We start from the raw sequence: 26,604 nt of genomic DNA on the forward strand, positions 1-26,604 counted from the left end.
CTCTTAGTCACTTCTCCAACACTGCCTTCCAGACGCATTGGGAGGCTAAGTCACCCTATTAAGACAGAGGTCATGGAGCACAAGCATATCCTCACAAGGCCTTTGGTCTTCAGCGGAGGAATTTTTGGTCATACAGATGATGTCCTTACCCAGGGGGACATTTCTGGCATTCTCTGGGGAGATAACAAAAGACAAGCTAGGGAATGTCTCTGGGGATAGAAGGACCCCTCTCGTCCCGATAGAAAGGGGGAGCATCACTGCAAGCATCACTGATGCTCCCCTGGAGCCGTAGTGACCTTTTCAGTTTCCGGAGCATTTCTTCTCCTATCAGTTCATTTGAAAGTTCACAGGAAACCCTCTAAAGCAAAAGCTTAGATGCCTATTTTTCAGATGGGGAATGAGGCCCAGAGAGCTTCAAGGACTTATCCAAGACCACGTGGCTAGTAAATGTAAGAATCACACTAGAAATCTATTCTTCTGATGCCCTCTCCATGATGGTTTCCTAGGTACCGGGTGGTCCCTTGTGCCGTAGTGGGGACCTGCTGATATCCTTTTTTATCTAACTGAGGCAGCCAGAGTCGCTGGGTGCCAGGGTGGTGCCTGAAGAGAGGCAAACTCTCATGAAGGACGTGATCTGGGGTGGAGTACCAGCCACAGAGCAGCACCCATTTCATTCAGATCTATGTATTTGATGGATACACAGGCTGATTCTGTATTAGAGTTTCCCAAAGACCGTTCCTATGGAAAACCAGTTTTACCGGATGCCCCGTGAGATGGGGAGTTCCGCAGTCAGGTGGCACGCATTGTACCTTTCTTCGTTTAGAGTAGCAGTGCATGATGGAGGCCCTGTAGTGTCTTCAAGCAAAGAAGTCTCTTGGACTGTGCTTAACTCAAGGTCTCCAGATTTCTTTGAACATATAATCTTTTTTTGAAGGTCATACCTATTAGCATATCATGGAACTGCCAAGAACTAGTTTGTCTTAATTACTGAATTAGTGCTTTGATTTGACATGTGGACACAGCCTTGGGAAGTTTTTATGGTTTTATAATTCAGCCTAAGACCCACATGGATGTGTAAAGGCCATGTGTTTGTAAATAGACCTTGGTGCTATTTTCACAATTGGTGCTCGTTTCATAATTCAGAGACCCAGGCTTTAGATTGTACCCGTGCAAGCATGCGAAAGTTCATAAATTAAAAATGAAATCTCATTATAATATTAATAATATCTTAGGTGTTTTTGCTGGTAATTCATGGTAGAATAAATGTCAAGGAAAATTATGAGTCTGTTTGCTGTCGCATGATGGCATATGTGGTTCGAGAAAATTTAGTCATTGGACGTTTTTTTAAATCAACAAGGCTGACATTTTAGGCAGGTCATTTATCATCTTCCTACCTATGGATTGCAGCAGACACTTGACATTCATGATGCATATTTCTTGAGACCTTTATGACTCTCCTAATTGGCAGATACCACTAGAGTAAATAATTTCCCTCATAAAACCTTTTTATTCCGACCCAAACTGTCATGTTCATAGACTGTTTGACTTTTTCTTCTCATTCATCATCAAGACATTTTGTACTTGCTAGTTGACAATGAGAAGGAACGTACAGGCTGTGAGGTGGTGGCCAGAATCTGGACTAGCTGAAGGATTTGCCCTCAGTGACTGTTTTTCTAAGAGATTTGGATTTATGTTTCATAAAAATGGCAGATACTTGCAGTTCATGGGCAGTAGGCATTGTGCGAAGAGCCAAAACTGAGTCAATCTGCAAATGCCAAGCATTGCGTATGTCTTTACCCTTCATCCTATGGTGGGAAGCAGGAGGGTACTGAGGCTTGGGAAAGGAAAGGAATGCTAGAAACCCAAACTTACGGCTACCACTCATTGCCAAACAGTCTCTACAGCAGCGTATCTTTGTACTCCAAGACCATGGGGATCTCAGAAGCTCCAGGAAGGGATTTCTGTGCTTTGATCAAGAGCCTCAGTGAGCTCTGGAGGTAAGCTAAAAAAGTGAGTTTTCCTGTACTAAGAAAATAGGATCGTACGTACTTGTACCTGCAGCCTGACTCCTCCTCTCCCATAAGCCCATGCCTTTGAATATTAATCTCAGGCCACCTTTCCCATGATTTATCAGTTTTATCTTTGGGACTTAGATTCTTTGAAAAAAGCTAATTTTTTTCCTAGAATTTTTTCTTATTAAAATTAAAAGGGCAGGAAGATTTTATTAAACTTGGAAGCTTACTCTAGATGAATTCCATAGGTATATGTGGTTTGTTGAAGGATGGTTCACCCCACACAGGTTAGATAATCAGCCAAGAGAAGGAATGCTAAGGGGCCAATTTGAGGGTTTTGGAAATACCCCCAGCAGTTGCATTGTGAAATAGCTGATCATCCATCTTGCGTTTGTGGAAAGCACATTGGCATTTAAGATCATGGATCTTGGGAGCTCAGCAGTTTTCATGAGGATGAATAGTCTCATCTAACGTAAGAGCATATTCTAAAGAGTCCAGAGTACATCCAAAGTGGAAACATAATTGAATTTTGCTCCCTAGGACCTCAGTCTGACCAGCCACTGTGAGTTTGGGGGCTCCTGGGTGCCAGTGGCCATTAAAGACACCTTGAGTTTGATCGAGGAGATGGACTTATTCTTTTGAAAGTCTACTCTTATTTTCTATTAAAGACTTTCATAAGCCTTGAGAGTGAAGTTCCTCTAAGCCCCCCAGAACCATGGATCCCACAAAGTTTCTACACTAAAGCATTTTCTGTATAGATCCCCATCCCTCCCCAGGCACACAGAGGAAGTTCAGTACGTGATGTTCAAAGAGCTGAGTGTTTTCATGAGAACTTGGGTATTGGGCTACTCCCTGATAGGACCATTCACTGTGGTCTTGTCCTTGCCAGTGGTTTGGAGGCTGACAGTCTCCTCTTTTGTTCTCCAGACCCCAAGCCTGTTCATGGAATGGATATTGTAATTTCCTCTCTCTTCCCGTGGGCTGGGGGTGAAGAGAGGGGCTCTGAGCAGTCTAGAAGGCTGGAAATTCCCTGTCTAGAGACAAATGGGGTAATTGGTGTTGTCCCCATCACCTTGCGGAAACAGAAAATATGCATGAGCTCAAAGACTGGCCAGCAGCCCCGGAGGCGAGAAGGCCAGGAGAGGTGGGGAAGCTTACCTTCTTGACTTCATATTTAATGGCGAGTTTGATCCGGCTCAGACTCGGACGGTGGTGGTCGGACCAGACTTGGAAGTTCACATCACCATTTAAAATCGCTTCCACCTCTTCTGTGTCTCGGCATAGGTCCAGCACGCCCACCACAAAATCCTTGCATTGCATAGATAACTTCCTGTAATCGTTCTAACAGAATAAAGAGAAATCAGGTGTGTGTCACACCAAGCTGCACAGATGGGCTTGCCTAGCACAGCAGTGTCGAGCAGCACCTGTCCACTAAGTGTGAGTTTATAGAGTGCTCTGGAACCAGGGGATGTGCTGGACCCAGAAGGCAGGACAATTTCTCTTGACCAACAGCCTAGAGGACATCTTTTCTAAGACGGGCTTTGTCAAGGTGTACTCCACAGCCACCTGCATCAGAGTCACCTTGGGTGCAGACTTCCTGACTCAGAATTCCAAGGGACGAGGCCCAGGAGTCTGTCTTTTAGCCTTGTTCTTATGTGATTCTGATGTCTGTCACAGCCTATCTTGTGCATTTTGAAAGCAGCAGTTCTCCTGAGTCAAGTATGAGGGAGGAGTGATAAGGAAATGCACTTTTAAGGCTGATGGAAATAACACTTCACTCGTTTACCGTCAACCTATAATGGTGACTGCTCTATGCAGGAAGAGTACTGGAAAGGCATCGCTGACATGCTAAGTTGGAGGAAACGTACGCAGGTGTGCTTTCTTTTAATGTGCTGGAAAAGCTCCTTATAAATAATAAATGTAAAAGTCGAATGTAATTTAAATCTAACAGAATCCTTTCTTACCACAAATTCTTTTGTACAGTAAATCAGGATTTTTTAAATCACTTGCCTGTTGAATAACATTTTCAGCTTCTGACACCTTGTTTTGTTTTTGTTTTTAAATGAGTTGCCTCTGGGTTTCTCGCTTTTCTTCCCTAGGCATTCCTTTCTGAATTATCTTTGTGAGCTGACTGCATTTCTAGTGACAAATCAACTTTTCTGTCCCCTGAAACAGACTGCTTCAATTCCAGATAATGACCCAAAATGTTGGACAAAAGAATGTTTCATGTCATTCTCAAACCACTACTACCCCCAAATATTTTCCCTTAAAGGCTTCTTTATTGGTTTCTTAGTTGGAACAAGTCTATTCAGAAGGAACACAAGAGCCAGATGTCACTTTTAGTGTTAATCAGTGTCAAAAGCCCTCGGAGTGGTAAACAGGAGTTAGTAAATGGGAGTACAGATTCCTTTTCCAGCATCTGGATTTCTCAGCAAATAGATGGAAGCCTGACAAATTACAGAAGCTCAACCATTTTTCTAAATTAATGATTCTTTTCTGTTTCCAGTGCTGCTGCGTCAAAATGTCCCTTTGCATTAGAGAAAGAGATGAATAAATGTTGTCAAGGAAAAAGGAAAAGGATTAAGAAGATGTTTTCAGACAAAAGTGGCTGCCCTTCATTTTTATATATAATTTAGGGATAAGAAGGGTGGTGTGGAAATGCTGGATAGGAAAATGACTGCTCAGCTTAGGCAGATTGTTATGGAGCAAATCAGACTGGGCCGTCCCAAAGCCTCTGCATGATTCTAGGTTCAGTGCAGTTCAGAACAGAAGGTACCATTTCATTAGACACTTTAACTTCTCTAAGATCTTTCAGCTAGCCTGGTCATAAAAAGGAGGAACACACCAGAGCTGCCAGAGCGGCTAGTTTGCTTTTTGCCTTCTGTATCAGACACTCAGTCTAGAAGGCAACATGCCTGGGGTCAGCAGATGGCTGCAAGAGGCAGAACCAGGCCCGCCAGGAAGACGGAGATGACATGGATATGGATAGCTGCAGACGGGAGGGTCCTGTCAGGGCCACGCCTGCCGGAGAGAGCCTTAGGTAAACATTTCTGGGGAGTAAGGATGATTATGATATAATGGATCAGCCCTGAGCTCAGTGAGCCTTCCAGCCACCCCACCCCCATCTTTAGTTGGAGAGATGAGACTTCACAGGTGCCCTTCTAAAAATAATTTAATATTCCTGCACACTGAAGTCTGCCAGTTCCAATGGGTGACAGATACTCTACCTCCATCATCTCACTCAGTCTGTATGAAAACTCCGTATTAGAAGGACTGTCAGAATTTCCAACTCAAAAATGAGAAAATTGAGACTCAGAGAAACTAACAGGCTGAATCTGCTTTTCCTTGTATTGGTCATCTACTCATCTCTGGTTACTGTGTCATCTTCCTTGAAGATTGTAGCTCCTGTCTCACCTCCATTTTCCCAACATTGACTACTGTGGTTATTGGTGGTTTCAGTACCCAAAAGATATCTCTCCCATTACTCTGCCCTCTCATTTCCTTGACAGTATCTTTCCTGGTGACCTTAGTAGCCTCAACTCCAACTCAACTGCTCATTCTCTTAGTTATTCCCAATAACTGCAGCTCCTCCATGACCGCACTTTTAAGTCCCCCCTGTCTTACTACCACCTCCCCTATGTCCAGCTTTCTCCATTTGGGACCCCAGCTCTGGCAGTCCTTTGATTTCACCAGACTTACAAGCCACTGACCATACTACTTTTTCACTGGTTTTCATGCCCCTCAGGTCCTTGTCTCCCTTCTTGCAGAGCCTCTATTTTATAGGCAATTTTAATTTTATTAAAGACAGTTGATTTACAATGTTGTGCCATTTTTTTCCAATACAGCACAGTGACTCAGTTATACATATATATAATGTACACATTCTTTTTTAAAATACTGTTTTCCATCGTGGTCTTTCCCAGGAGATGGGATATATTTCCCTGTGCTATACAGTAGGACCTCATTGTTTATCCATTCTAAATGTAACAGTTGCATCTATCAACTCTAAACTCCCAGAACATCTTACTTCCTCCCTCCCACTTGGCAACTACAAGTCTGTTCTCTATGTCTGTGAATCCATTTCTGTTTCTATCTGTGTCTGTAGATAGGTTCATATGTACCATATTTTATTTTGTCAGACGTTTTATTTTTGTTAGGTTTTTTTCCTCCTTTAATTCTTTTTGTAATAATGATTTTTATTTTTTCCATTATAGCTGGTTTACAAGTGTTCTGTCAATTTTCTACTGTATAGCATGGTGACCCAGTTACACATACATGTATACAATCTTTTTTCTCACATTATCATGCTCCATCATAAGTGACTAGATATAGTTCCCAGTGCTGTACAGCAGGATCTCATTGCTTATCAATTCCAAAGGCAATGGTTTGCATCTATTAACCCCAAGTCCCAAATCTGTCCTCATGGATACTAGTCAGGTTCGTTACTGCTGAGCCACAAAGGAAATTCTGAAATAATGTCATTTTTTTTTTTTTTTTTTAGCAATGGATTAAACTAGAGATTCTCATACTAAGTGAAGTAAGTCAGAAAGACAAAGACAAATACCATATGATATCACTTGTATGTGGAATCTAATACATGGCACAAATGAACCTTTCCCCAGAAAAGGAAATCACGGACATGGAGAACAGATTTGTGGTTGCCAAGGGTGAGGGGGAGGGAGCGGGATGGACTGGGAGTCTGGGGTTAATAGATGCAAACTATTATATTTAGAATGGATGAATGGATTCCACATGTAAGTGATATCATATGGTATTTGTCTTTCTGACTTACTTCACTTAGTATGAGAATCTCTAGATATATCCATGTTGCTAAAAAATGACATTATTTTGGAGTTATCTTTGTGACTCAGCAGTAGCGAACCAGACTAATATCCATGAGAATGCAGGTCCGATCCCTACTTTGCTCAGTGGGTTAAGGATCTGGTGTTGCTGTAAGCTGTGGTGTAGGCCAGCAGCTGCAGCTCTGATTTGACCCATAGCCTGGGAACTTCCACATGCTGCAGGTGAGGCCCTTAAAAAAATATATAAAAAGATGACATTATTTCATTCTTTATTATGGCTGAGTGTATTCCATATATGTACCACTTCTTCTTAATCCATTTATCTACCAAGAAACATTTAGGTTTTTCCATGTCTTGGCTCTTGTGAATAGTGCTGCTATGAATGTACGTGTGCATGTTTCTTTTGAAATTGTAGTTTTGTCTGAATGCATGCCCAGGAGTGGGATTGCTGGATCATGTGATAGCTCTATATTCAGTTTTCTGAGGAATCTCCATACTCTTCTCTATAGCGGTTGTACCAGTATACATTTCCACCAGCAATGTAGGAGGGTTCCCTTTTCTGCACACCCTTTAGAGCATATTTTATTTGTAGACTTATTAATGTGGGCCATTCTGAGTGGTGTGAGGTGATACCTCATTGTATTTTGAATTTAACATTTCTGTAGTAATTATTGATGAGTTGTTTTTTTTTTTTTTTTTTTTTTTTAAACATGCCTTCTGGCCATCCATATGTCTTTCTTGAAGAAATGTCTTTTTAGGTCTTCTTCCCATTTTTCACTTGGATTGTTTGTTTGTTTGTTTTTTGTTGTTGTTGAGTTGCATGAGTTGTTTGCATAATTGTAAGATTAAGCCTTTGGTGGTTGCATCATTTACATCATTTTCTCCCATTCTGTAGGTTGTCTTTCTGTGTGTGTGTGTGTGTGTGTGTGTGTGTGTAACATTTGTGTGGTTTATGTCAGGGAATATTTTACCTTTATTCTCTTCTCAGAGTTTTATGGTGTCTAGTTTAAACCTTTAAGCCATTTTGAGTTTATTTTTGCGCATGGTTTGATGATGTGTTCTAATTTCATTGATTTATATTCAGTTTTTCCCAGTACCACTTGCTGAGGACAGTGTCTTCTTCCATTTTATATTGTTGCCTCCTTTGTTGAAGATAAATTGACCGTAGGTGTCTGGCTTTGTTTTTGGGCTCTCTATTCTGTTCCATTGCTCTGTATCTCTGTTTTTTGTACCAGTACCATACTGTTTTGATTTCTGTAACTTTGCACTATTGTCTGAAGTCTGGGAGATTATGCCTCCTGCCTTGTTTTTAACCTCAGGATCACTTTGGCAATTCTGGGTGTTTCATGGTTCCATAAAAAATTTTGGATTATTCTTGTTCTGTGAAAAATGTTATGGGTAATTTGATAGAAACTGCATTAAATCTGTAGATTGCTTTAGGTTGTATGGCCATTTTAACAATATTAATTCTTCCAATCCAGGAACATGGGATATTTTTCCATTCTTTGAATCCTCTTTAATTTCCTTTATTGTCTTATAGTTCTCAGCATATAGCTCTTTTACCACCTTGGTAAGATTTATTACTAGGTATTTAATTTTTTGGTGCAGTTTTAAAAAGTATTTTTTTATATTCCTTTTCTACTATCTCATTGTTACTATACAGAAATGTAGCCAATTTCTGAATGTTAATATTGTATCCTGTTACTTTGCTGAATTTATCACTTCTAGTAGTTTTTGTGTGGATTCCTTAGGGTTTTCTTTATAAAGTATCATGTCATTTGCATATAGTGACAGTTTTACTTCTCTTCCAATTTCAATGCCTTTTATTTCTTTTGTTTGTCTAATTGCTGTGGCTAGAACTTCCAATAGTATGTTGAATAAAAGTAGTGAGAGTGGGCATCCTTGTCTTGTTCTAGATTTTAGCAGTAAGGCTTTTAGCTTTTCTCCTTTGAGTATTATATTTTCTATGGGTTTGTCATAAATGGCTTTTCTGGGAGTTCCCATTGTGGCACAGTGGTTAATGAGTCTGACTAGGAACCATGAGGTTGTGGTTTTGATCCCTGGCCTTGCTCAGTGGGTTAAGGATCCGGTGTTGCCGTTGCCGTGAGCTGTGGTGTAGGTCGCAGACGCGGCTTGGGTCCCGTGTTGCTGTGGCTCTGGTGTAGGCTGGTGGCTACAGCTCCGATTAGACCCCTAGCCCAGGAACCTTCATATGCCATGGGAGCGGCCCTAGAAAAAGCCCTAGAAAAAGCAAAAAGACAAAAAAAAATACATATATATATATAAAATACATATATATATAAAATAATAAATGGCTTTTATGATGCTGAAATATGTTCCCTCTAAACTCACTTTGTTAAGAGTTTTTATCATGAATGGATGTTGGATTTTGTCACATGATTTTTTGGTATCTGTTGAGATGATCATATGGTTTTTGACTTTTATTAATGTGTATTATATTGATCAATTTGCTTATGTTGAACCATCCTTACGTTGAACTTGGGATGCATCCCACTTGGTTATGGTATGTGATCTTTTTTATGCGTTGTTGGGTTTGGTTGGCTAAAATTTTGTTGAGAATTTTTGTGTCTGTATTCATCAAAGATATTTGTCTATAATTTTCTTTTTTGGTAGTCTCTTTATCTGGTTTTGTTATTAGGGTAATGGTGGCTTCAGAGAATGTCTTTGGGAGTGTTCTTCTTCAGTCTTTTGTAAAACTTTAGGAAGGATGTGTATAAGTTCTTCATATGTTTGGTAGAATTTTCCCGTGAAGCCATCTGGTCCTGGACTTTAGTTTTTAGGGAGTTTTTTCCTAAAATTATTATTATTACATAATTGCATTTCTAGTGGTTGGTCTGTTCAAATCATCTATTTCTTCTTGATTCAGTTTTTCTGGGCTGTATGTTTCTAGAAAGTTGTCCATTTAGTCTAGGTTGTCAAATTTGTTGGCATATAATTGTTCATAGTGTTCTCTTATGGTTTTTTGTATTTCTGTAGTATCCATTGAGATTTCTCCGTTTTAATTTATTATTTTGTTTCTTTGGGTTCTCTCTTGGTGAATTTGGCTGGAGTTTTTTCAATTTTGTTTACCCTTTCAAAGAACCAGTTCTTGGTTTTACTGATTTATTGTTTTTTGAATCTCTATTTTATTGATTTCCTCTCCAATCTTTATGATTTCTTTCCTTCTGCTGACTTTGGATTTCATTTGTTCTTCTTTGTCTCATTTTTTTAGATGGAGGTTAAGTTGTTTATTTAAGATTTTCTTTGTTGAGTAAGGACTGTATTGCTATAAACTTCCCACTAAGAACTGCTTTTGTGGCATCCCACAGATTTTGGATGATTGTGTTTTCATTGGCATTGGTCTCAAGGTATTTTTTAATTTCCCTTTTGATTTTTCTCATTGATCCATTGGTTTTTAGTAGCATGTAATCAGTTTTTTCTCATTTCTTTTCCTGTGGTTAATTTCTAGTTTCATGCCATTGTGGTCAGAGAAGATGCTTGAGAAATAATTTCTATACTTTTAAATTTGTTGATGTTAGTTTTGTGTCCCAGCATGTAGTCAACCCTTGATGGTGTTCCATGTGCACTTGCACTTGAAAGGAATGTATATTCTGTATTTTTTTTCTTTTTTTTTGAGTAATATCTTGAAAATGTCAATTAAGTCTAACTTTTCTATGTCATTTATGATCTCTGTTGCCTTACTGATTTTCTCTCTAGAGGATCTGTCCATTGATGTGAGTGAGGTGTTAAAATCTCCTGCTATTTTCATATTACCATGTCTGTTAGTATTTGTTGTATGTATTTGGGTGCTACTATATTAGGGGCATATATATTGGTGAGTGTAATATACTCTTCTTAAATGGATTCTTTTATCATTAAATAGAGTTCTTCTTTATTTTTCTTTATGGCCTTTGTTTTAAAGTCTACTTTGACACGAGTAATGCAGCTCTTGCTTTCATGTCATTTACATTCTCATGAAATATCTTTTCCCATCTCCTCACTTTCAGTCTATGTGTGTCCTTTGCCCTAAGGTAGGCAGCATATTGTAGGCTCTTATTTTTTTAATCCAGCCTCCCACTCTGTCTTTTGATCAGAGCATACAGTCCATTGACGTTGAAGGTAGTTACTGATAATTATGTATTTATTGCCATTTTAAAGCTTGTTTTCCACTTGATTCTATGTTTCTCCTTTGTTTCTTTCTCTTTTTTTGGTGGGAGGTAGATGATTTCCTTTTATTTTATGCGTGTGTCCTCTTTTTTCAGTTTTTGTGAATGTATTTTTTGTTTTTGATTTGTGGCTGCCCTGTCTTTTAAGTATGTTAACCCCCTTCCTATATCTGCTTGTTTAGTCTGATAGTCATATAGGCTAAAACACATTATAAAAAAATGAATCTAGGTTTTCATACTTTGCTTCCCTACATTTTATGATTTTGATATCCTTTTTTACATCTTCATGTTTATACTGTTGCTATTTTTTGTGTTTATTGTTGTGTTTACAAATAGATTTTTTTTCCTTTTAGATCTGTATACTAAATTATTTAAGTGATTACTTTCCAATTGTGATTTTCTCCATCCTATGTTTTCTTACTTCTTTCCTATTTAGAGGAGACCTTTCAGTATTTCTTTTAAAATGGGTTTAGTATTCTTTTAGTTTTTCTTTGAGAAATTCTTTATTTCTCTTATTTTAAATGATAATCTTGCTAAGTAGAGTATTCTAGGCTGCAAATTTTTCCATTTTAGAACCTTTGCTATATCTTTTGTCTCTCTTCTGACCTGTAGGGTTTTTGTAAAGAAATCGGGGGATAGCTTTATGGGTGTTCCCTTATAATTAACTCTGTTTTCTCTCTTTCTGCCTCTAGAATCTTTTCCTTTAACATTTGCCAGTTTTATTATAATATATCAGTGCCAGTTTCCGGGCCCTTGACAGTGATGAGGACTTGTGGGAAGGTGGTATAGGCTGCTCCTGGTTGCAGGGCCCTGGGACCTGGCATTGTGACCCTCAGGGAGGTGTAGGTGGTGCCCAGAACCTTTGGCAGTGGCAGCAGTAGGGTGTGTACCTTCCCAGGGGAATAGGGGAAATGGGTGGTGCTCAGTTGCAGTGCCCCCTCTGCATCGACCCCTGAGGTGACTTGGGCCTTAGGTGATGCCTGTTCACAGACTCCTAGTGGCAGCAGCCCATGCCTAACTCTGGAATCTGAGATGGTTGCAAGGTTTGCCCCTGCCCTTGTAGTCTGTGCAAGAGGTGCCCTGCTGGCTGAGAGCTTGCGTGTGCCCAGAGAAAGTATTCCTATGGCAGTCCCTCCCTCTTCCTCTTGCCCTCCTCAACAATGGCGCCTGCTTCTTCTGCAGGCCAGGCCTCCTCCATGCTCTCTTGGCTGTGGTGCTCTGTTCCCTAGCTCTTGGCACACCACTTTCTAGTTCCCCCAGGCTGTCTCCACACAACCAACCCCAGTCCTCTTCCCAGAAGTGAGCTCCAAAGCCTGAGTCTCAGCACCCAGCCCCTGTCCAAGTGTCTCAGGCTGTTATGTCCTGGGGAGGTGGTACTGACGGTCTGTGTGGCTCTCTTTCTGCTTTTCCTTCCTCAGTCCAGTTGCTGCACTTCGCTCTGAGGCTATGAGGCTCCCCTTCCAACCTGGCCTCCCTGTCGGTTGTGGGTTCCTTTCCCCTTTCTTCCCTTCCTCTCGGGAGTGCAGGTCCCATCCTGATTCATTTTTCTTCCTTCTCTCTCTCTTTTTTCTCTTTTATTTTACTTAGATATATGGGGGGTTTCTTGCCCTTTTTGGAGGTTTACCACTTTCTGCCAGTATTCAGTAGATGTTCTGTGCAAATCATTCTACATGTTTTTTTTTTTTTTGATGTGTTATGAGAGAAGTTGAACGCCAAATCTTATTCCTCCACCATCTTGATTCTGCTCCCATCTTTCTACCTTTTTGATTGTTCACATACTTTATTTATTTATTTTATTTTTGGCTTTTTTTTTTAATCTTTTCAGGGCCACGCCCATGGCATAAGGAGGTTCCCAGGCTAGGGGTCTAATCGGAGCTGTAGCTGTTGGCTTATGCCACAGCCACAGCAATGTGGAATCTGAGCCGCGTCTGCGACCTACACCACAGCTCACGGCAATGCTGGATCCTTAACCCACTGAGCGAGGCCAGGGATTGAACCCGCAACCTCATGGTTCCTAGTCACATTCGTTTCTGCTGCGCCACCATGGGAACTCCTGTTTGTTTATTTTTTTAATTTGAATATTTTATTATTGAGTTTTGAGTGTTCTTATATACATCTGGATATAATTCCTTTCTAAAAGATAGAGTTTGTAAATATTTTCTCTCAGTCTGTAGCATATATTTTCATTCCCTTAGCAGTGTCTTTCAAATATTAATAGTTTTAACTTTTGATGATGTCCAATTTATCATTTTTTCTTTTGTGATTATGCTTTTGGTGGCATAAGCTAGGAAATCTTTTTTTAACACAATGTTGCCAATGTGTCCTCATAAAAGTGTTGTAGTTTAGGTTTTATATTTAGGCTATGAACCATTTGGTGTTAACTTTTACATAAGGTGTAAGATATAGGTCAAAGAGTCAAAGTTCCTTTTTTTTTGCACATAGTTATTAATTTATTCTAGCTTCATTTGTTGAATTAGTCTTACTCCATTGAGTTGTTTTTGCACATTTGTCAAATTTTGTTAACCATAGTTGTATGGGTTTAATTCTGTGCTTTCTAACCTGTTTCCTTGCTCTATATTTAATCTGTTTTTTCACTAATACCCACTATATTTTTGTAGCTTTTATTAAGGCTTAAAATGAGGTAGAGTTCTCCAGCTTTGCCATTCTTTAAAAAGTTGTAATGGCTTTTATCATTCCTCTACTTTTTGATATTCATTTTTGAATAAGCTTGTTGATATTTTTGAATACAGGAAATTTTGCTGTGAATTTTGTTGGAATTATGTTAAGTTTATAGATAGTTTTGGGAGAACTGCCATCATAACTGTGCTGAGTCTTCCAAACCATGAACATAATATATCTCTCCATTATTTAGTTCTTGTTTGATTTCTTGCATTGGTGTTTTATAGCTTTTAGCATATAGATTCTGCATATATTTTGTAATATATATATAAATATTCCATTTTTGGTAGCTATTGGGAATATTAAAAGAAGTTTGGTGTCCAATTATTCATTGCTGTATATAGAAATATGACTCATTTGAATATGTAAACATTATATGCTTTGACTGGGCTAAGCTCACTTGTGCTTTGTCAATTCTTGGAATTTTCTACAGAGACAAGCATGTTGTCCGCAAATATGGATTGTTTACTCTTCCACACTTAGCTTAGATGTATTTATTAATATGACTAATAAAATGGCAAGTTAGATAATTTTACATTGGTCTGAAGATTTACAAAGGATTATTTCTGGCAACAAAATGTAGCCAGCACATTTTCCCTGGCTTTCAACCCAAAATTATGGGCTCAGAGTGTTTTGTTTGGTTACTGTATTGAAAGGTTTTTAGAATATTCATCCACCGTTTATTTCTTGTGCTCTTCTCAACACAGATGTTAACAGAGATTCTTTAATTTTTGATTGTTATAGAATCTCTTCCCCTACAAACTCATTTATTATCAAGATGAATTTCTGGCTTCAACACAGAGGACAAAACAAAATGATTTGACATAATATTTTTATACCATGAAACTGTTTTTTTGTTTGTTTGTTTGTTTTGGTTTGTTTTGCTTCTTAGGGCTAGACCTGCAGCATATGGAATTCCCAGGCAAGGTGTCTGATTTGAGCTACAGCTGCCAGCCTACATCAGAGCAACTCAGGATCCCACTTGTGTCTGTAACCCATACCACAGCTCATGGCAATGCCAGATCCTTAACCGACTGTGCAAGGCCAGGGATCAAACCTGCATCCTCATGGATGCTAGTCAGGCTCATGAACGCTGAGCCACCACAGGAACTTTCTATACCTTGAATTTTTGATGTTAAATCTATGTTTTGACAGCACCAATTTTAGGAAATTATTAGTTTGTTTGATTTTCGTTAAAACCCCCACTCAGCCTTTTTTCAAAGCTACTGACAAATAGAAGAGAGAGAGAAGCTCATTATTCTGATCGGTCAAAAGTTAAATGAATTTCTCAGACGGATGCTGTGGAGACATCTATACAATAGAGAATAATTAACACTCATTCCTCCATGGAGACCTTGGAAATTATATTAAAAAATAGAGTGGGCCTCACATCCACACCCCCTTCTCCTCCCTTCAGAGACCCAGTTGTGGGGAACAGTATTTATTGAAAACTCCACCTGGAATATAAATGGATATAGATCAACATACACGTGCCTACTGTAAACCTGTGAGGTTTTCTGGGTTTATTTGACAGGCTGAATTTTAAAGAAATGATTACAACAGAAGTTTTCTAAACATTTTAGTATTTCATTAGATGGTCACAGTTACTTGTAAAGTTGATAGTATTATTATTTCCAAGTAAGAGGAAGACTGAGAATTGATTATTAGATAGCGCAACTTGGAGGTCACTGGTCACCTTGATGGGAGCAGATTTGAATGGAGAGTGTGACTGGTAAGGAATGAAGAATGGGAAGAGAGAGAATTGGAGCCAGAAAACAGACGGCCCTTTTGAGTTGTTATGTTGCACAGGTGGGCAGAGAAATGGATAAGTAGCTGGGGTGAGAAGTGGGGTCAAGAGAAACTTTCTTTTTTCCCCTTTCTCTTCTTCCTTTCTTCCTTCCTTGCCCTGCCTGCCTTCCTTCTTTCCTTTCTTATTCTTGTGGGAGAAACCATAGTATCTTGTAGATTGATGGGAATTTTCCAGTAGATAATTATGCTGATCATTGTATATGCTATTCGTATATGACTCTGGTAATTCAACAGCATATAAGTCAGAAGATGGAGTGCAGTGTGTCAATGAAGGAATGGGTTTGGGTAGAATTATATGTGGCTTATCTGTGGTGGAGGGAGGGTCAAGTTTGTGGGCGAGGATGCTCATAGGTGGGTGCGTTGGTGATGGCACTCTGTAGACCACTTCTTTCTATTGCTTCAGTTATTTTCCCCAGTGAAGCAGAAAAAAAAAGGCTCAACTGAAGGTAAGATTATGGAAGAAGTGATAGAAGTTTGAGGAGATGGGATCTGAAATAGATTTTAGGGAAATTTAAAGGTGAATAAATTAGGGAGACAGGATATGATTGCTGAAGAATAGTAAGAGCCCATTTGAGGTTCGTGGTCAGAATAAGACCAGCAAATGTGGCTGATTCTTTGTAACCACATTCACCTCCCTGGGCACCAGCATTGGAGTAGGTAAACAGTTAGAATGTAGCAGGATTTTATTTTTTGCCAGAGACTATAAGAACTCAAGAGAGGGGCAGAGGAACTGAGATGTATGTGGGGAGATTATAATGTTAGTCCATGGTATGGAGGCTGGGATGAAGGGAGACAGGACTTCCAGGAGAGAAGCTACGTGGAAAGGCCCAGTTATGTGTTATCTATGAGAAATACACTTTAAACATAAAGTTGATAGTTTCTTACAAAAGAAAGCATCCTTCTACTGTATAACCCAAGAGTCCTGCCCCTTGGTATTTATCCACAGGAGTCAAGAGCCATGTCTACCCCAAAACTTGCATATGGATGTTTATAGCATCTTGATAGTTGCTAAAACTTAGAAGTGACCAAGATGTCTTTCAGTAGGTGAATGGATAAATAAGTAGCAATATATCCAGACAATGGAATATTATTCAGTGCTAACAAGAGATGAGCTATCAAACCATGAAAAAACATGGGGGAGCCTTAGATGCCTAGTCTTAAGTGTAAGAAGCCAATCTGAAAAGGCTAAAACAATACTGTATGATTCCAACTATAAGACACTATGGAAAAGAGAAGACTATGGGGACGGTAAAAAGATCACAGTTGCTAGGAACTGGGGAGTGGGAAGGATCAATAGATGGAGCACTGAGGATTTTTAGGGCAGTGAAACTACTATGCATGATATTATGGTGGTAGATACAGGTCATTATATCATGTCCAAACTCATCAAATGTGCATAACCTGGAGTGAAGCGTATCGTAAACTATGGACTTTGGGTGATAATGATGTGTCAGAGCAGGTTTGTTGGTTGTAGCAAATGCTCCACTCTGCTGGGGGATGCTGATAGCGGAGGGGGCTCTGCATGTGTGGGGCAGGGGATATATGGTAGCACTGTACACCTTCTGCTCAATATTGCTGTGAACCTAAAACCACTCTAAAAATAAAGTCTATTAAAATGATTAGTGAGTTGGAAGGCTAGGAGGAGGCAAAAGATTGACAGTGTTGGGATATTAAAGGGAGATATAAAAACTTGAGCTAGTAGTCAGAGTGTGATGTGTGCTGCTCACATTATGGAGAGTTTGTGTTGGTTGATCATGACAGGCGTAGGTTCAGGTAGGCTCATGGTGACTAAAGTAAGACCACTGGAGGAGACAAGTTCATAAACCCAAGTCTGGGTATTAAAAGGATGCTGTATATATATATGTGCATCATATAAAATGTTAAGAATTTAGATAGCAGGAACTAAAACCGTGGAGAAATGTCAGAGGGACCCGTTGTTGCAGACTGCAGTGCTGTGGGAAAATGGCTGACACAATCTGATACAATACGGTTCAGAGCTCAGTGTTCTTAGGGAGGAGAACAGGGGGAAAGGTCTGGAGGTGGTAAGGACTGGCAAGGGAGATATGCCCCTCCCGCTTCTTGGGCCCCGGGGTATGAGGGCTGTGGGAGCGAAGCCAGCGCCCTTTGGGAGGACTGCAGAGGGCGCGTGTCCTGGGGGGGAGCCAGTCTTCAGAAAGAGCAGGAGGTGGTGCATCTCTCAGAGGAGGGGGCGATGCCCGGGGGATTTTGCTGAGGAAAGACTGTGGTTTTCGGAGGGCAAAGGGGAGGATACCCGGGGATGAAGAAGTGGGTGTGAGGACAGAGAGGGGCGTATATGGAGCACTATGGAGAATCGGGTGCAGTTTCTAAGGGAGCGATGACATAAGAGGGACTAAAATACTGAAATTTGAGTATTGTGAGGATTCAGTGAGTAAGACAAGTGAAGCACATAGCATGGGGTTGGGCATGTAGGTCTGGACCAGTACCTTTTAGTTAGGAAAGGACTTGAAAACCTTATCCTGCCTCCCCGCCCCCCAGCACTCCTTTCTGCATATCCCCCACTCAGCTGATGGGAAAGCAGGCCGAATGTTAAGATTTAACCCACATGACTGAATCCTTATTCATTGTAACCGGAATCACTGAAATAATTAATGGATGTGAAATGCAGGGTAAGAACCTGAGCCTGATGCTCATTATTGCAGATGGAAATTGAAAAGCTTCAATCCATGTTTTAGCTTTCATGCATACACCTAATTGTTTCATTAACCTTCGCTGTATAAATAAGCCCATGCTCTGAGGGAGCATAAAAAGCAAACATCTTTCAGCATTTAATTTCCATGTAGGAAGGCAGATCCAAGAAGGGTGGTTCAAGTCCCGTCCATGAGTCAGACAGCCGGCATTTCCTGCCTTGGCTTTCCCAGGGGGGTTAGACAGCCCCCAGGCCCTCAGAATCCAGGGTTCTGATCCGAGGTGGGGTGGGCAGGCTGGCTCCCTGCTCCAGGGACCCTCTCAAAGACACTGTTCTCAGACTCTGCCCCTGGCCACCCACGGCCTCTTTGACCTGACTGTCACTCTCTGCAGGAGCCTCTTTCCTCATCCAGACTTACGCGCTGCGTTTCCTGATCGGATCTGTGTCCTGAGTGCATCAGAACTTGGGAAAGATGTTTATATATGGTGATCTTCGACTTTCTCCGGACAGGCCTGATCAGGCTTTGCATGGGAGAGATGATTTGGGTGGTTCGTTTTTGGTTGGGCTCTAGAATCTGAGTGTCTGGGTTCAAATACCAGCTGCTGCATACTGTCTGTGTGATTTTGAGTGTGTAACTTAATCTGCCTCTGTGATCTAGCTTAATCTGTATAATTGGGATGATACCATTATTTACTTTATAGGGTTGTTGTAAGGAGTAAACTAAGTAAGATAATGTAAGTTGTTTAACACACTATGTGATAAGTATTCACCAGTATCATGATCCATGTGACTTGTAGGTTAGCAGAATGTAAACATGGAAAGTTGGCTCTAGCGGCGTGTTGGTTTTCAAGTGCCTTTTCTAACAAAGCATACATGCCCCTAGGTGGATTCAGTTCCATGGCTTCACCTTGTGTCAGTCCTCAGGTGGAAGGTGTAGGTGGCCGGACAGGAGACTGGAGCAGGGTCTGGAACAGAGTCCTTGGCCATTCACAGTGGAGGTGCAGGCCCCTGGGTGCTGAGCCTGAATCTACAGGTGACTGCACCACCTTTCTTAGCCAGCAGTGTTGACAGTCCTCTGTTGATACTTTGGTTTCCGTCCTGACTTCTGGTCTCTTTAATTGGCAGCTTCTGACATGTAAGGGAGTCCTTTAGCCGTCACTGTGACATTGTGAAGCCCCGGAAGTAATACACTATTCTGCTTGTGTTTTTACAACTCCCCTCTGATGCATTCAGAAATTTGCCTAAGGAGAATGGAGGCTGTCTTTCCAGGAAACAGATGAGCGACTGTATTTGATTCTAATTCAACCAGTATATTTGAGTGCCCACTGTGGGCCAGACACTGGGGATAGAGACCTCAATAAAACACAGTCCTTGCCTCCGAGGAATCCAGGGTCTCCTGGAGAGAATGACAAGCGACTAGGTAAGGACCACAAGGTGATATAAATCACCAGGGGTATGCGACCCAGTTACAGCTGGGCAACTTCAAAGAGGAGGCAGAGTATTAACTGAGTCCTGAGGATGGCTGGCAGCTGGCAGTGGCGAGGCAGGTGTCGGGAGGAGGGCGACAGGGAGTGGATGTTCCAGGGAGGGGGACTGGAAGTGCAGAGGCCCAGAGGGCAGAGCACCTGCACCCACGGGTGGACTGGGATGGGTATTAGCTGCTAACCACAGACGGTTACATGCATAGGTTATGCGCATTATCCAGTGTTTTACATAACCTGTCATAATTAACTAAATGCAAGTGTGCTCATGGATCCAGAGAGGAATTCATGTACCATCTCTGCACATCCTTATCCAGATGAAAGCTGTTACTTGTTCTCTCTGGCTGAGCGCCCAGAAGAGTCTTTCTTCAGCTTTCTGCTTTCTCTGCTGGAACCACGGGGAACAAAGACAGGAAGGCAGGTCTACTTGTATGAACCTTGCCCTGTGCCCACTCCTCACAGCTCCAGGCCTCCCGGGAGGCTCCAGGGCTCCCTTCCCTCTCTCTGCAGACTCGCTGTCTCTGCCTCTGTCTTTCTCTGTTTCCTCTCCCCCACCCCTCGCTGTGTCTCACTTCACTCTGTCAACCATACGTCAGTGCTCCATGGTAGCTCAAGCCATGACTCAGGAAATCAATCAGGATATATGAGCTCAAAGAGAAGGAGGGACCTCAGGAAACCTTGCGATTCACTTACATAGGAGACCCACCTTTCCTTTGCCTTCCTGCCCTGCCTCCATGTGGGGTTGACCTAAACTTGATGGCTGGGTCTCCCGACTCACTGGGAATGGGAGACAGCGTTAAAGTGTATGGCTGTTACAGTTTTCACTGCTATTAGGTATCACTTATTGAATGCTTAGTGTGCCAGGCCCCGGACTGAACGCTTTACATATTGAGCTCATTGGATTCTCATGACACACCTAAGAAGCAGATATCATCACCATTCCTCTTTATAGACAGAGGAACTGAGGCCCAGCGACTTCAGTGGCAGCTGGGATATGACCTTGGGTATGGTTGACTCCCAAGTCCATAATGCTAACACTGGGAAGCACTCATCTGGTAAAAATATCAGCTGCCCTGGCACATGCTCTGAAACCTTGAGCACTACCCTTAAGGGGCAGATTCATGGGACTTCTGGTGAAAGGGAAGAGAGATGAGGGCCCATTGGTAAGAGAAAAGGTGCTGAAACTGTGAGCGGCAATACCCTGTGCACCCGTACCCAGGGGCAGGCCAGGGAGGTTGATGGGCTGGGCTCAGGGAGCTGAGCTTGCCTCGGACTCGTGTGTTGGCTTCTGAATGTCAGGGAGAAAGTCATCCCTAATGGGATGTGCCATTCCCGTTGCTCCCAAGGCCCTAAGCCTTTTCTTTAAGTGCCAGTCTGTCCTCCCCGTGCCCCTCTGCATCCTTTTTGCTCTTAAGTTTCCCACCAGAGGGCCATACACCTCTGTTCTGTAACAGGTCCCTCTCCCCCATGCAGGGTCATTGTCTTCACAGTGGGAAGGTAGGGGAATGGGTGAGAAGCAGAGAGGTTGCAGCCTTTCCACCCTGCAGTAGCTGGAGCACCTTGCAGCTCATTCTTCAGATGTACCTGGCGGGATGAAGTGGCATTGCTTGTGCCTGGTGAATTTCAAAGGGGGCAGCATGGTGACTGCTGTTCACTGGCTTTTAGCAAGCATGATTTTTGGGTCTGTCTGCTGTGTTGGACCTGAGGCATACAGTATAGCTGTAGAATTAACTTTCTGTTCCTGGATCCTTCCAAAGCTTTCATTCATAAACACACCTAAGCCACTTTGGTCCATGGATTGGCTCACAGAAGAACTCATGTATTCATTTCTTCATTCATGAACCAACAAAAATGCATAGAGCATCGCCCCCATGCTGAGCACTCTGCTAGGGCCCTGAAGATCAATAAGGAGCAAGGGAGGCATGGTTGCTTCCCCCAGGGAGCCAACAGAGCAGAGGGGAGAAGGGGCAGTGAGGGTCCTGCAGCCAAATGTGATGGGGAGCTCTCCTTTTTGTGTAAATTAGATGTGAGTTTCTTCTTCTTACCGCACCTGTGGGATATGGAAGTTCCTGGGCTAGAGGTCAAATTGGGGCTACAGCTAACAGCCTACACCACAGCCATAGCCACAGCCATGCCAAACCCGAGCTGCTTCTGTGACCTATGCCACAGCTTGAGGCATTGCCATATCCTTAACCCACTGAGTGAAGCCAGGAATCAAATCCCCATCCTCTTGGATACTGATTGGGTTCTTAACTCACTGAGTCACAACGGGAACTCTTAGACCTGAGTTTCTTGACATTCTGCCTCATTCCCAGGAAAAGTTCCCTTCCAAATAAACCTAGTTGGTGAGCAGTAGAAACATTAAAAGTCTATGAGCTAGAAAGCGTGAGTGCTTTCCAGTAATCTATCCTTGCACAATGTTCCCCTGGCTGAACCTTTGCTTACAGGGCTTTCTGTGTTCTAGAAGCTCTGCCCAGTACTGGCGTAAGGAGGACTGGGATGTGGTTACCGCCCAGCCGTGGGAGGGGCTGCACATAGCCCAGTCATTCTGAAATTATATGGCAGTGCTGTTCACTCATTCAGCACATAGCCACTGAGCTCCCATTCTGTTCCAGGTACGTTCTCAGTCTTTGAATACAGCCATTACCAAAACAGACTCCTTACCCTTGTGGAGCTCATATTTTACTGGGGCCCCGGGGACCACAGATTGCTCTTTCATCTAGATAGAAGAGGAGCTCCCTGAGGAGGTGGTTTTGGATGGAGACTTGGAGAAGAAGGGAGCTGTCTGTGGTAGATAGATGAGGAAGGAGTGCTCCAGACGGAAGGTCCCCAGTGCGGAGCGGGAGAGGAGTGCCAAGAGGAAGAGGGGGGCATCCGGTATTTTTGAGGACTAGCAAGGAGGCCAGTTCCTGGGGCAGAGTTCGTGAGGAGGAGAACAGGAAGAGGTGAGGCCAGAGGAACTGCAGGGGACAGACGGCCAAAGCCCAAATAGGCACTTGTGATGCTGCGGCTTTTACTCTGGTGAGATGGGGAGTCATGGGAAGGCTTTGGAAAGCAGAATTAGCATGATCTGGAGGATGTTTAAAGAGGACCACTCTGGCTGCTGGGATGCAGTAAGTTGTAAGGAGCAAGAGCAGAGGCCCGAAGACCAATTAAGAGGCTATTGCATTTACCCGGGGAAGAGATGGAGGTGGCCTAGGTCAGAAAATTAAATGGTCAGGGGGATGAGAAGAGTAGAGTTCTGGATGAATTTGAAAGATAGAGCCAAGAGGATTTATTGATGGATTGGACATCAAGAAAGAAAAAAGAAGGAGAAGAGATAGGATGAGTGACTCTGAGGTTTCTGGTCTGAACAACCATTTATGAGATGAGCCCTTTGTTAGATGAGCTTTTTCCCTCTTCCTGCTCTTTCTCCATGAGAGGAGTGTGCTTCCTTCCCCATTGATATTGAACTTGGTTATGGGACTTAACTTCAGCCCATTAAAGTAAAGGCTGTACTTTAGCCCATTTACTACAGTGCGTAACCTTTAAACCTAGGTCTGCAGAGGCATCATGTATTTTTCCTTGTCTCTCTGGGAGTTCTGACCTCTGCCATGAGTACCCTTGGTCTCTACTGTCCATCCAGCCTGGACCCCAGGATTAGGTATGTAGAGCAGCCTTCTCCCCAACCCTCAGACTTGTAGACATGATAGTAAATGTTGACATGTAGACTGTTGCATTTTAGGGTGGTTTGTCACACAACATTATGGTGGCAGTGTCTGCCTGACAAAGGGTCACAGACAGGTAAGCTGGGTGCTTTGGGACACCAGCATCAATGATAGGCTTTTATTCCTGCCTGGGTATTTAGGGAAGTTGCCCTAGAGGAAATAAGTTGTGACTGGATCTTGAAGAATAAAATCAGTTGCCAAGTTCAAGAAGTGGAGGAAGGGCATTCCAAGTTGAGGATATGACATAAGCAGGGTTCTAGAGGCGCAAGAAATATACTGTATGAGTATCCGGGAAACTAGGCAAGCGGAGGCAGAGGGCAGCGTAAGATGAGTCTGGGGGAAGTAGGCAGGAGCCATGCCGCAGATGGTTTTGTTTTCCATGATAAGGAGCTGGAACTTCCTCCCATAGGCAGTTGGCACCACAGTTAAGTGGGAGAAGGGCCTGGTTGACTTGCATTTCCCTGGGACCCTTTTGGCCCTATGCGGAGGACCACCTCAGTGGTGGGAAGTTGGGGCTTGGAGGTGGGATCAGTGTGGAAGCTGCTGTGATCATCTGGCCAGGTGCAGGGGTGGAAATGGATTGGGGAATACATTTAGGGTTTAGTACCAGCAGGATTTAGGGTGCAGAGGGGAAGCAAGAATTCAATAAATGGCATCCTTTGTATGTCAAACAATGAAAGGAAATGCCCTAAAATATTAGTATCTGATGGGACTATAGGTGAATTTTCTTACAAACGAACAGTTTCATTTCTTGCATTAATTGCACATTTTCCAACGTGAAGAAATAATTTTGAGTTGAGTTATGGTATTTAAACCTGCCTATTTTCCTTTGGGCAAAGTTTGCTGAACTCTTTAATCTCAGTGTTGGAGAGGGGTATCCAGCCTTGGTGCTGTCTCAGCCAGGCCTGCCATCTTCTCTACTTGATATCTAATACATTAAAAGGACATCCAAAATGAGATTCAGAGCAAATACGACCTAGGCATCTTATTTGTACTTACTGTCTCTTGTGAAAACATTTCAGAGAAACACTAATTTAGAGTTGGCATCACCAGATAATACAACCCTTCCAGAGGATTATGCCAAGACTCACCTGATTATGGATTCAGAATAGTAAATGTTCATGACACTTGTTTTAAAGAGTAATTAGAGCATAGCATATGTATAGAAGTAATTTTTTAAAAATTTGCTTGTGATTGCTGAAAATGCTGTTGATGAAGAGGGGCTGACTAGACGGCAAAGTAGGGATTAAAAAACGTAGAGGGCCCTGCTCACTAGGAAACAAAACCCCAAAGCCGTATTAGGCAAATAGTACTCATGACTTCTCTGATCAAGAAGCATGCACCGGTCTTTTCACCGCCTTACCAGTATCCATTGAATCCTCAAGCCTGGACCGAGGCTCTTCTTTTCTTTTCCTAAGAACCTCTGCCCTTCTCAAGACCAGCTCAAAGATAACTCCAGGATGGCTTTCCCGATATCCCTGGGGGAAATCTGTCACACTGGAGCACCGCTGCATTTTATTCTTAGGGTCCAGTAGCCCTCTCAAAGTGCTCTCTGTATATTTGGTATTTTCATATTTAACTGATCAACTTTATTCATTTGTATATCTTAGCCCAAGTCTTGCCACATTACAGGACTTAATAAATGCTGTATAAAATGACCGTGCATATACCCTGATTCAAGAATTTTATGTATGGGAAATTGAGGTGCAAGTAAGTGCTGGTGTATGGCTACCAGGGAATTGATCTAGGAGCAGCACTGTGGGGTATACTTGGCACTCAGAGATGCTCTTGAAGCCAAACCTGCCTGTTAAAGGCTCATTATCTTAAGCATAGAAAACTACACTGACTTTCTAAAAATCCCTGAGGACATGGGTAAAATATGAGTAAGTGATTGCATTCAAATAAGTTAAAATCTAATCAGGAAAATCAGATTCTGTTTTTTTTTTTGACTGATTTATCCAATGAATGACTGAGTAACCCTTGGAAGTAGGACCTAAAGCTGTTGTGTACGTATGAAAAAAAGAGAGCTGAGTCTTTGACATGTTTTCATGTATCTCTACAGCTTCCACTGTTACCTCCATGCCGATGACTTCTAGATTTTTACCTCCCACCTGTATTCTGAGGAGCAAATTTAAATATTCAGCTGCCAAGTGGTCATCTGCACTGGTAAGTTCCACAGAGGTGTCAAACTCTGCACGCCCTGAATTGAACATATGGGTCTTCCATCTAACAACCAGGCCTGATCTTCTGCTTTTTGCTTCAGGAAAGAGAGTCCCCATTCACTAAGCCTCCTGCGCTAGAAATCCTGGGTTCTCCTTTGTCCCTGTTTCAATTAGTTATCAAGATCTGCAGATGGTGATCTAAAGATTCTCCACTGTCTAACCACTGCCACACACACTCACAGTCATCTTAATTCAGGCCCTTATAATTTAGTGTCTAGACTTGTGAATTAGCCTCCTAATTGGACTCTTTATTGACAATAGTTCCCTTCTACCCGGATGCCAAACCACTGTCCCTTTGTTAAGCACATATGGAAGAAAATCCACACATCTTTATTGTCATATTTCAATATACTTCGCTAAGATTGCCCCCTTCCCATAAACCCACCTCCCCTCCAGCTACACCTGACCACCAAGCACACCCTTTCATGCCTCTGCACATGCTCACTCATCTGCCTTTATGCCTTTCTCTCCTCCATCTGCCAAACTCATCCTTCAGCAATCACTTTAAAATATCATCTCTTCCAGAATCCTTCTCTCACATCACCAGGCAGTTCATTGCATTCTTTTTTGTGTTGTCATAGAGTTTTGCTCCGATTCCCCTGCATTGTATTTGTCCTCTGCTTTGAGGACAGAATTCAGGTCTCTTCCACACTTGTAGACCTGGTACATAGTATCTGACCATATCTGGCACACAGAAGGAAGACTACCTTTTGCCAAAATCATTTAATCCCTCTCAGTCTGTTTCCTCATCTCTACAATGGGAGTAATATCTCTTAAACCTCAACTTGGACGACATTTATGACTGTAGAAAGGAGAAGCAGAAAGGGCTAGAAAAGTTGGGACTCAACAAGGAATTAGGAGTCAAAGCATTTGGCAGTATGAATAAGGAGGATGAGCTATGGAGCAGTAGAATGGCTGAGCCGAGGTCACACATCAGTTCCTGGTAGAGCCCTGGGTCTCCTCCTTCAGTACCCACGTCCTAGCATCCAGATCACCTGTGTGACATATGCCATGTCCTGGGCAGAGTGTGCCTACAAAGCTGTAAGCTATTTGGTTCC

General features: G+C 42.2%; 1 protein-coding gene across 1 annotated transcript in view; it reads right to left on the reverse strand.

Annotated features, from left to right (window-relative positions):
- TRPC7 (transient receptor potential cation channel subfamily C member 7) overlaps positions 1-26,604 on the reverse strand; it is a gene marked incomplete at its 5' end in the record, with an annotated part of 128,309 nt that overhangs the window by 86,257 nt on the left and 15,448 nt on the right. The window contains 1 exon segment of the mRNA NM_001145753.1: positions 3,171-3,353. Within this exon segment, the coding sequence (NP_001139225.1) occupies positions 3,171-3,353 (183 nt within the window).

This window comes from Sus scrofa, chromosome 2 (genome assembly GCF_000003025.6).
Source record: "Sus scrofa isolate TJ Tabasco breed Duroc chromosome 2, Sscrofa11.1, whole genome shotgun sequence".
Lineage (NCBI taxonomy): Eukaryota > Metazoa > Chordata > Mammalia > Artiodactyla > Suidae > Sus > Sus scrofa.